Source organism: Ruditapes philippinarum, unplaced genomic scaffold, assembly GCF_026571515.1.
Source record: "Ruditapes philippinarum isolate M1 unplaced genomic scaffold, ASM2657151v2 ctg269_1_1_1_1, whole genome shotgun sequence".
Lineage (NCBI taxonomy): Eukaryota > Metazoa > Mollusca > Bivalvia > Venerida > Veneridae > Ruditapes > Ruditapes philippinarum.
This window is the reverse complement of record NW_026866443.1, coordinates 582,245-594,661: the sequence shown is the minus strand read 5'-3', so window position 1 is coordinate 594,661 and position 12,417 is coordinate 582,245. Positions and strand designations below refer to the sequence as shown.

General features: G+C 31.4%; 2 protein-coding genes across 2 annotated transcripts in view; both read left to right on the top strand.

Moving 5' to 3' along the window:
* LOC132732489 (activating signal cointegrator 1 complex subunit 3-like) overlaps positions 1-12,417 on the top strand; it is a 238,080-nt gene that overhangs the window by 67,110 nt on the left and 158,553 nt on the right. The gene's annotated exons all lie outside the window — the stretch shown is intronic.
* On the top strand, positions 692-7,678 carry LOC132732486 (uncharacterized). Its single transcript, XM_060718920.1, has 5 exons — positions 692-926; positions 2,842-2,990; positions 3,347-3,443; positions 3,868-6,309; positions 6,811-7,678. The coding sequence occupies exons 1-5, from the start codon at positions 916-918 to the stop codon at positions 6,923-6,925; spliced, it is 2,814 nt and encodes a 937-aa protein (XP_060574903.1). The 5' UTR covers positions 692-915; the 3' UTR covers positions 6,926-7,678.

Here is a 12,417-nt window from a genome sequence, read left to right as displayed (position 1 = left end):
CTTAGACTTCTATCCCAAATTAAAAAATCTACCTGTTTCAATTGGCATTTTGTGGTTCATACATCTAAATTTGAAAAACGCTATTGCTAAATCTGATGGTAAAAATGTTAAAGTATTTTTCAAAACCAAATTGAGTTTTAAAAATTCTATAATGTCAGACATTTACTGGATTCATGAATAGAAGATTGCCAATCTTGAATAAACTGATCCTTAATTCTAGCAGAAATAGTTTTCTTAAAATGTGGGACAGAACTAACTGTTTGAAAAATCCAATAACTTGACAGACCGAGAGAATCTAAAGAAGTATGCACAAATTTCAACCAAGGAAAATCAACATCAAAATCAGAGTAAAGTTTCTTTGACATGCAATACAGCATAGAACAAATTTTATCTTTTTTATCATTAATCAGTTTGCCCCAATAGTTCAGAACTCTTGACTTAATTTGCAAAGACAAAGGCAATATTCCTATCTCGCCATAAATCATACATGATGGGGTAGATTGCTTCAGTCCGAAAACTAATTTAATAAATTTCAATTGGAAACGATCAGTTATTTGTACATTTTCTACTCCCCAGACCTCGGATCCATATAAAATAATAGGAGCCACCATTGCATCAAATAAACTCAATTGTATATCAAATGGTAAAGAAAGTTTCCGAGACTTTGTTAACACAGAAAACATAGTTCGTTTGTTTACGTCACTTACGGAAAGTATCGGAAATTAGGCGCCATTTTATTCATGTACAGTGCAGAATGTAAACAACATTAAGATCATCTTTTTTAAACAAAAATAAATCGTCATGTCATCACAGAGGCTTTCCAGTTTAAATATATCATTGAAAAATGGCACGGGACACAGAAAAATGGTTTAAATGGCTATTACACAGATTGACAACAAAAACAAAAATCAATAAATGGCGAAAAGGTAAATAGATGTTTTCCTTCGTCATGTTCGTATTATACAGTTGTTTAGGCAGTAGCGGATTTTAGGGTATAGCGGATAACATGGCAGTAACAATGCTCCTTTCCATCAAATATACCTTTTTCAAAATAATACAATTATACCATCAAAAAGAGTGATATATTTGCCATCCGTGGCTAATTTTGTTTTATTTATTTCAAATTGCACAGCGAGTTTTTCTTACATAAATCAGAACGAGGTAACTTGATGTTGTCACCCTCAGACTGTTTATAAGCGCTTCCAAAAGAAATAAACAGAAAACTATTGATCAACACCAAGTAAAGTAATGAAATATTGACATAATTTGGTGTAAAAATCATTTGTTTATAATTTTGCAAAAGCTTTTACAGATATAACGCCTACTGACACTAAAAATTATTGAAAATGAATAGCAAGTGCTTCTGTCAGTAACGGATTTTACATTTGGGGGTGGTCTCAAAATTTATTTTATGTGTCAAAACGCCGTCAAAAGGGGATTAAAATTAGACTTTAACAAAAAAATATCCCAGTTTTAATGGTATAATATTATTTATTCTATCTTTTTATAATTTAAACTCAGTTGTATTGATACTTTGAATATACCATCATTATTAACTCTTCTTTCAACTAGATTATAAGATTAATAATGGCTTTAATGTAAAATAGACCTCTTTTTCATTGAACTTTGTCGTTTCATTTTTCATACTTAATACACATGCTCAGCTCAAGTTTATTGCAAATCTTTTGTAATTTATGTATTCAGAATATATAGTTTACTTTTTAATTCATCTATACATATCTGAGGAAATATTGTTTTTATTTGTTAAATTGCAACATATTATACATTTATCATTGCTTGTATACTGTGATGTTACAAAATAAATAAATAATTTTTAAATAAATAAAGCTATTTACTATGGTTGATATAATTATAGATTTTTTAAAGAAATAACTATGGTAAACTATAGCTATGCTCAAACTATTACATGTCACAGACCTTTGCATCATAAGTTGTTGACCAGATATTTATTTATATATTTATTTACTTGTAGAAAAATTTGAAAGATTACTATCAAATGTAACATTTTTCATTCCAGTAACCCCAAAACATGTTTCTGTGACATGTACTTTGTAAATACTAAATTTAGAACGTTTTGAGACTCGCCCTCATTGACCTTCACCTACCTATCCCATACTCCCCAAAGCTATCCGCTACTACCTGAACTATATGCCGAACATAAACAAAGAGTACTACATGTAATGTCAAAGATACTGCTAAAATATTTTATTTTAAAAAGGGAAGTAGTTTGACTACTGAATGGCATCAATTTGATTTTCTGAATATTATTATTAAAGACATAAGCAGCGCCGATCTCCTTAGCTATCCGCTACTGCCTAAACAACTGTACCGATATACTGTATACAGGCACACAGATGGTCCTAAGCATTTTAATTTGCAAGTTATAAACAATGCAGTATATTTTTCTAATGATGCAAGCGAAGTGAAGAAATTACCACATACATTAAATTTGAATTGGACGTTTAGAAATGTCGAAAAAAAAAATTCTTTACTGGTAACATTTGAGGAGCCATTTTAACATAGATCTACATAATAAGGGTGTGAATTTAGGCACCCTACGACATTCAAAGTGGTAGGCTAATCTTTTTTTCCTTTATTTTTTAATAAAAAAATATCAAAATAGTTGGGAAAAAGACTTGTGGATCTATTGTAAACTGGTGAAAAATACTTAAATATTTTATCCATGTGTTCCTATATAATTTAAATTACTTTCTGAGATTTTTTTTTATTATGACCTACTTATGATAGGATTATAAACCTTTTTTTATATGATATCATATTTGTCACATCCTTGATAATAAATATTTGTTTTAATTTTAGGTTTTACAGTATAATCATGGAAGAAGAATTTATTTTACAATGCAAGCATGATGACAACTCCTGGAAGTGTCCTGTCATGACTTGTGGCAAAATTTTGAGCAGGAAACAAACTCTTAAAAGCCATATTGTAAATCAGCATAATGTTGAAGGTAATTACTAGATGTCAATCAGTTTGAACATGTTTTTTTACAATGATAGGCTTGTTGGGTTCTATTTTTTTCTCTTAGTATACATTTATTAATTCTAACAAATTATTATAAGCAATGATAAGTCATATCTAGATTGTACATTCACTTCTTAATTTAAATAGATAATTATCAGGTGATTTATACAATAATAACCTTCTGTCGATAGAAAGGATGTTTGTGGTTCTAAAAGGGGCATTTCATTAAGGTCGTTTTAGCAAAGGTTCCTTTGAATGTTGACTCATAATTTCATTATGTCCTTTGCATGATAAAACCGGTTTCAAAAAATGACAATGAAGTAATGATATTTCTTTTTTCAGCTGGTAAACCAGTCAAAAGGTACAAGCTGTATGAAAGCCAATTACAAGCAGAAACTTCTGATATTCCAAGGGCAACTCTGTGGAGACATAAAAAAAGGTATGATTTTATTTTTAAAGTTAGGTGTTACTTATCATTACAGCAGCATCTGTGTTGGCCTACTCATGCTTTAAGACTTGTCAAACTGAAACTTAATTTGTGGATTCATCATGTAAAAATAAACACGAACAATTAAAGTGACCACAACTTATGCTTTCTTTTATTTTATTTTTTCATTCTTTAATAATTATAATATATTAGGAATTAAAAATAAGAATGATAGCCGATTTTGAACTTGAAATTTAATTATACCAAGACTCAATTCTTTTCTTCTCAAGATTTTTTTTCAATAAAAAACACTTAGAAGACTTATGCACATAAGTCTATTGAAAGCTTATAGATGTACTTAACAACAAGATAATGATATTCACAGCTTTTTTCACTTTTTGTATAAAAATGTGTATCAGTATCCTATATTTTTCAGAAAGAAAAATATGATATCCACAACTGACCATCAGGTGGAACAAGTAATGGACACTGGCCACACTTTAAGTGATTTCACAGCAGAAATTCTAACAACTCAATCAGATAAAGTTTTTGAACATGATATGGAAAATGATATGGAAATGGTTTATGACTCAACAGATGAAATACTTTTTGACTCAAATGGTGAAAATACTGAATATCTGATATCCGACTCAGATACATGTATCTCAGACTCTGAAAGTTTATCAACAGAACAGGAAAGTGAGTTGCCAGAAATAGAACCTGAAATTTTTAAACACAAAAATGAAGAACCTCCTTTATATGTGCTGTCATTAAATGAGACTGTTTATAGAAGCAAAATAAATCTATCAGAACATTCTTTGGCTGTCAGTGCTTTTGCTACTAGACATAATTTGTCTGATGTTGCAATAAGTGATATGCTTCAACTTATCCAGCTGCATTTACCTGATAATAACATAGCTGAAACAAGCACAAGAAAACTAAAAGAATCTTGCGGGTTTGACTCCAGTTACTTAATGCATCATCTCTATTGTGAGGGTTGTAAGAAGTTATTTGATACTCAACTTGAGCAGTGCATTACACCAGGATGCCAAGGCACAAAGACCAATGCTCAATGTACTAAGTACTTTGTTTCTGGAAAGATTGAAATACAGTTAAAAGAAATTCTTCAAAGGGATGGTGTTTGGACATCAATTGAAGAATCACGCAGTTGCATAACTGAAAATATTTCGGATATAAAAGGTGGTTTAAAGTACAAGAAGTTACAAGAACCTGGAGGATTTTTACACAACACTAACAACATAACACTGTCACTTTTCATAGATGGGATTCCACTCTTTAAAAGTTCTTCTGTTTCACTATGGCCAGTTTACCTCTTAGTCAATGAGATTCCACCAAAAGAGCGCTTTAGTAGAAAAAACATGATTTTGTGGGGCATCTGGCAGGGAGTTGGAAAACCAAAAATGAACATGTTTCTTCGGCCTCTTGTTTTTGATTTGGTTGACTTGTATGAGAATGGCATAACCTTTTCCTTTGATCAGATGGAGTCTGAGGTGACTATTAAAGCTATGCTTATCATAGCAACAATGGACCTTCAAGCTAGATCCTATGTTTTGATGATCACCATGCACAATGGAGAATATGGATGTCTATACTGCAAAGAAAAAGGTAAAACTGTCCCTAGTGGAAAGGGTCACTGTCGAGCTTACCTTAGTCAGGAGCAGAGTGCTGCTGCTCGTTCGGATGAAGATCTCAAAAATAGTTCTACAACTGCAAGATTGAATGGAAAGAAAACTGATGGAATGCTTGGACAGAGTGTTTTATGGTTCTTGCCATACTTTTCCTTCACAGAGAATGTTGTTATAGACTACATGCACGGCACTTTGCTTGGTGTTACAAAGAAAATGCTAGAGCTCTGGTTTGACAAAGCACACGCAACAGAACCATACAACATTACAGGGAAAATGTCCGATATAGATAAAGATCTCAGATACATCAAACCTCTATACATAGTACACAGGTTACCTCGAATTCTGACAGGGACTTACCAAAACTGGAAGGCATCAGAGCTTAGGAATTGGTTACTATTTTATGCACTACCATGCTTGAAAGAGAAGTTACCAGATATTTATTTGACACATTTTAGCTGCCTTGCAGAAGCTGTCTATATCCTTCTTCAAGAAGGTATAACCCATGATGAACTGAAAAGGGCTGAAATTCTCTTGCATACCTATGTGGCTAATGTTCAACGACTGTATGGTGAGCGGTTCATGAGTTTGAATGTACACAATCTCACACACATGGCTAACTGTGTTAAACTATGGGGACCTCTATGGGCATGGTCTTGCTTTTGTTTCGAGTCCTTTAATGGTGAGATAAAAAAGTCAATTCATGGCACTGGTAATGTATGTAAGCAGATATTTTGGACTCTACAATCGCAAAAACGAATTGCAGCTAAAGCCAAACAGTTGCAACCTGAAAATAAAGTGCGAAACTTTATGGAAAATGCTTTGGAAAGCAAATCTGAAAGGTTCTCAAAGAATTCAGAAGCATTTCAGTGTTCTGTTATAAAACTTACACCTGTGACTGATATATTTTCTGATGAAATAAAAGAACAACTATTACAGCAAACTGGTGTGAATTGTGTAGAAAAAGACGACTTTATCTCTGTAGCAAAAATAGCACGTAACGGATACTTGATGTACAGTAAATCTTGTTCTAAAGTGAAGAAACAGAATTCCTACACTATCCGCTTAAACAAAGCATTAAGTACAAATGATGCAGCCATTGCTGTTGAAGTACTAAAATACCTGATGGAAAACCAGTCCAGAAGAGTCTTTGCTATTGGGAGATTAGTTGTTTCTAGTGGATCTATTCTACCAAGAAGAGTTAGTTACTTGCAAAAGATCAGTTATATTGGGTGAGTGTTAAGTATATAATTATTATTTAATACAATAGCACTGATTTTTTAACAAATACCATAAAAAATTTCTATATAATTTATGGAAACTTCATTATAGTTGGTAAGTTGCACACTATGTAAATAGATTTTCACTCACTTTTCCTTAGGAATAAAGGTTATTGACAATTTTCACATACAGCCTTTTTAATTATCAGGTAAAACCATTCATAATTTGATAGGTAAGTCCATGCAGTTTTCAAGTACAAAGAAAATGTGTATAAAAGAATAAACATGAAAATCACGCTCTTTGGATAATTATTATAACAAACACTATATACATGGACCTTTACACTGGGTAATTGACCTTATGGAATTAATTTCTATAATGTATTGTTTTAATTGGTGCCCTCCTTTGTTGATCTTATTCTTCTTATGTTTTGCATTTATTATTTATATACAAAGTTCATCTTAGTTTCAAGACTGCAGAACTAGATTTGTAATGAACATTTATGTTTACAGGGAGGATTACAACACAGTTGTTCCAGTAGAATACTTGGGACAACCAATGATGGTGGTCAATACTAGAAAGGAAGTGTTTGCTGCTTTGCTGCCAAATAATATTGAAAGGGACTAAAGAATACGAAATAGTGACTGTTCTATAACAGGGAAAAGCGTTTTTTGTGTTTTTTAAGAATAAATGTTAAATAATACTTGCTGAGTGGAAGACGGAAGATGGGAAAATTTGTATATTATTAAATACTTTCCATGGCAGCTAAACTATTTTCACAAAGATAACTTAAAAAAAACAAAAAACAGAAACAAACAAACCTAAACAAGTCTACAAGTAGTGAGTAGATTATCTTTTTAAATAATTGAAATGGTATGTAAAAGGGTGCAGTTTATTTTTCTATATTATCATTTAACTGAAGTTTGAAATTTAAAAAAAAAATAAAATAAAAAAAATCTACTTGATCTTACTATATTTGATTTCTCCTTTTCATGCTGAATAATTTGATACCCAATATGAATATATAATTTTTTGAAGAATGGCAGTTATGATTTTTTTAAACATTTTTCATGTTTTTGCACTTAGATTTTTTTTGCTATCCATCCAATCACTTTTGATAAAAAATCTCTAAGTATTAGCAATGATGTTGACCATGGACAATGTCCACATTAGACATAGTTTTTTTGTACTATGTCCATGAACATTTTTATAATCCCTGGACGCTGTCCATGTTATCCATGGACATCGTCCATGTTATCCATGTTGTTAGTATGGACACTGTCCATTCACTTGACTTTTCCATGTTTTTCCATGCTCTTTCCATGGATATCCATGGATATCCATGGTCATTTTAAGGCTGTCCATGGACATTCTGTAGCCGGGAAGTTATCTATACTATGTTGGTTCAACCTAACAAAAACAAAAACAATTTGGTTTATACAGACTTTATATTAAATTTTGATTGTGTAGAAAGCTTAAAGCTTATAAATACACTATGGAATCCTTTCCTGGAACCAGCCAGTGCTGAGCAATGGGTTAATGGGTGTAAAGTTTCTTGCTCAAGGAAACCTAAGCTTGCCCCTGATAGGATTTGAACCCACCCGGAAAGTGATCCTTAGATATCTAATACAACTCGTCAACCACTCAGCCATGCTACTATGTTTATATAACATACTTGCCTTAGAACTGTCCATTTTTAGGGGGAAAAAAGCAAAATTGTCTGTCATTGTTTTCGTAGGGTTTCCATAAAAAAAATGTGTAACTACAAGCAATCAACAGTGTGTAGAGACTGCAAGGTGTCTTGCATTTTGATATTCAAATATCTCACATTATCCCTTGTCATGCTTAATATTTTTAATAGACTTGTCTATCTTTTATATTAAACAAAACAATTCATCATGTTTAAGGAAAATTTCAAAATACATTGTATGCAGTAAATGAATAGCGCTGAACATGCCTGATAAACTAACTGAACTTGGTCTGCACTGATTGCATGGTTAGAATCTGTTGCCGCCAGCGGGCTTAGGGTTAACAATTAACAATAGGAGGTTCCAAATTCATTGCTGGACAATTTAAGTCATTCTATACAAAATAATCTCTGGTCTTGTTAGCTCAATAGGTAGAGTGTTGGACTGTGAATAGGGCGACCTGGGTTCTATTCCCGAATGGTGCAGATCATTTTCGTTGTAATTGATCATGAAATCCTTTCTACGGCCATTCGTCCTGTACTTCTGCTCTGGCATGTACAGAAGTTATCATGTCCTTACGAAAGTTAAGGTAACTAGTACTGGTAAATTGCTTAATAGCCTGCCCAGGAACAATGTGGTGGCTGAACTGTGCTCAGCTGGTAAATTCAATGTGGCTTACTGCCATGGTCCAGAGTGAAAACTATCAACACGCGACCACTATTAAGCAATGGCAGGGATAAATGCCTTCAAGACAATATTGGATATGAATAAGTAAAATTTTATAGCTTTAAAAGCAGTGAAATTCTGTCGGTTCCTAAACATATATAGAATGTTACATGTGACTTATGACTCATAAAGAGACAATATTTCCCCTGGAAAGTATCTAAGCAAAGGTGTAAAGTTACGAAGTCTTTCTCGTAAATCTTTGCAATTTCCATATTTTGTCATACCCTGAGGATATGTTCAAACTTTGAAAACTGAGTGTTGCGTGTTTCAAAGCAATTTAATATGTTAGGCAGGAGTCTTTGGTGTATTATTTTAGGTGTAGAAATACCCAATTATAATGTTCTCAAAATAATAGTTGAGCTTTCTTTTTCAAAATGAAAGAAAACAAGAAACAAGAAATCTGTCTCTGTTAGAGGTGTTTTCAGAATAAATGTAACATTCTGCTCTAATAGTTTTGGAGAAGATTTGCATATTTTCATTTAATTTTTCATCTGTTGCGAAAGCAGTGATAATGTAAACTTGTTTTTATATGACTCATAATGACAAAACTTTAATGGAATATTTCTCAGAGCTTTGTATATGAAGATATTAATATTAAAATCTGCATGACATTGCAGTTAGTAAAAGCATTCATAAGTTAAAAGACCCATTGACTAAATAAATCTGAGAATCCATGATGAGACAAGGAGATAATGACATGGACATAATGACATGAAGATAATGATATTGAGATAATGACCTGGAAAAAATGACAAAGAGATAATGACATGGAGAAAATGGCATGGGGTTATGAAGATAATGACATGGTGATAATGACATGGGGTCATGAAGATAATAACATGGGGATAATAAGATGGAGATAATGGCATGGAGGTAATGACTTATGGACATGACATCCACATAATTGCATGGACATGACATTGACATAATGACATGGACATAATGACAGGGTCGCTTAAAACTCTGGCTTTGTTCTTTGCTTATTTCAGCCTTGTAATTATCAATATATATTCCACTCTCTAATAATTGATTTATCATAGAAGGGATGAAACATGAAACTTTACTTTCATTGTGACAAGCATTATTGACAGTGTATATTGTATCATGACAAATGCCTTTTTGACAATGGTCTGTAAGTGTTAAATGTTCTATGGTTAAAAAATTAAATGTTCTATGGTTAAAAAATTAAATGTTCTATGATTAAAAAAACGTGCTACTATTGTAATGGACCTATTGAATAATATGGACCTATAAAATAATTTTAGCACATGTTTTAAAGGTGACATAATGACATTTATCTGCGAAATCATTCTTGATCATTATGACTATATATTATGGTTGTGATTTGATCAGTCATAAAAAAATCCCCTGAAAGAAGCTTTTTGTTTTGTTACTGACTTCAAAAAAGACATATATATTTTGCCAATTCAGTATCTGTTTGTGTTAAAAGAGATTTATATGTAATAAAATAGTAAAAATTAAACAATTTTAAAACAGCACAAGGGGACCACAGCAACGAAAAAATCCTAGTTCATTTTTCTTTCAAATTGATTATGCTATATAAAGATAAATTGGCTTGTTTATTTTCTATGTTGCCTTTTTTTGCTGTATTTTGCACATATTCAATGTTACTTTTGCAGAGTTCCTGCATTATTTTTACATTCCAGCATTACTCAGATATACAAGAAACTTAATAGACAGAAATAAAATATTCAATTTAAAAAGATTATGTATATTGAAAGATCAAAGGTAAAATGATCACTAGGTGAAATAAGTTAATCATTGAATCTTGTTCAATACAAGACAATATGAAATAGGAATTTCTATTTTAGAAAGCTATTCAATCAGCATGAGACGAAAGTCTTTGATGAAATTTCTTCGAGATATAGGATTACTAAATCACCAAACAGGAAGCAACATAGCTTGTCAAAAGAAATTATTATTTCTGTCTTACTTTGTGAAATAATATTTGCAAGTGAAATTGACAGATCGAATTTTAAATAAACAAGCAAGAGAAGATTTTGACTTAAGATATTGCAAATCTTTTTGACATAATTGAGATATAAATTTTTAACACGGAAATAAATTGTTGTCTTGTAGAAATATAAAGTTGTTTAGTGCATTTTCCGAAATTGGTCTTCAGCAAACGAAATTCAATGAATATTATAAGTATGCTTTTATATCATTTTAAAGGACAAAAATACTTTATTTCCACTTTTTCACAAACGTGCTGTAATATCATATTTAAAGTCAAAAATACTTTATTATTATTATTATTCACACAAACATAATGTATATGATCACCAGGCTTTAATAAAGCTGAGATATTGCATTTGAATATAAACACATAAATTCAATCCTGCCATGATTATATTCATACTATTTGAATAAAACACATATATTCAATCCTGCCATGATTATATTCATACTATTTGAATAAAACACATATATTCAATCCTGCCATGATTATATTCATACTATTTGAATAAAAACACATAAATTCAATCCTGCCATGATTATATTCATACTATTTGAATAAAAACACATAAATTCAATCCTGCCATGATTATATTCATACTATTTGAATAAAACACATATATTCAATCCTGCCATGATTATATTCATACTTATTTGAATAAAAACACATAAATTCAATCCTGCCATGATTATATTCATACTTATTTGAATAAAACCACATAAATTCAATCCTAGCATGATTATATTCATACTATTTGAATAAAAACACATAAATTCAGTCCTGCTATGATTATATTCATACTATTTGAATAAAAACATATAAATTCAATCCTGCCATGATTATTTTAATTCATACTTTTTTTTAATAAAAACACATAAATTCAATCCTGCCATGATTATATTCATACTTATTTGAATAAAAACACATAAATTCAGTCCTGCTATGATTATATTCATACTATTTGAATAAAAACACATGAATTTTTATCCTGCAATGATTATATTCATACTTTTTTTGAATAAAAACACATAAATTCAATCCTGTTATGGTTATTTCATACTTCTTACTATACACTTATTTTGTGTCTTTTTACAAATATACGCATATCTTGTTTTGTGTTTATGTTAAGTTTAGTTGTTTTTCACAATATCAAGGGAATTTATGGATGTCTTTTTTATTTAAATAATTGATCAGTTATCAAAGATCCTGCCTGGAGAAATCACATTTGCAGTGCCCAATTTTATGGATAATTTACATGACAAATAGCAGTGTAAGCCTTGAAGCAACGGAAGATAAAACTTAATTAGTGGGAAATACAATATATCATCTCTTTGTCATATAATACCATCTTCAGTCAAGATTGAGTAAATAACAGATAAATAAAACAACTTTATGACAATATTAAGCAATTTTCTTAGTAACTTTATGATGATTAAGAAAAATTTTGTCACACAGTTTAAGTCTTTAGGGCTTTTGATGGAAACTTTGACCTTTTATAAGCATGCATCCAAGAAGATGAAGGGGCGTCTGTGGCCGAGTGGTTAAGGTCGTTGACTTCAAACCACCTGCCCCTCACCGCTGTGGGTTCGAATCCCGACAGGGACTTTGGATTCTTTCATGTGAGGAAGCTTAGAATCCAGCTAGCTTACGGAACATCGGTGGTTCTACTCAGGTGCCCGTTCGTGCCTGAAATAATGCACGGAAGGGCACCTGAGGTCTTCCTCCAC

What these genes read in the sequence shown, in the direction of transcription:
- LOC132732486 (XM_060718920.1), top strand. An exon ending in CTGTGGAGACATAAAAAAAG is followed by an intron (nt 3,444 to 3,867) that starts GTATGATTTTAT and finishes TATATTTTTCAG; the next exon opens with AAAGAAAAATATGATATCCA. An exon ending in CAAAAGATCAGTTATATTGG is followed by an intron (nt 6,310 to 6,810) that starts GTGAGTGTTAAG and finishes TTATGTTTACAG; the next exon opens with GGAGGATTACAACACAGTTG.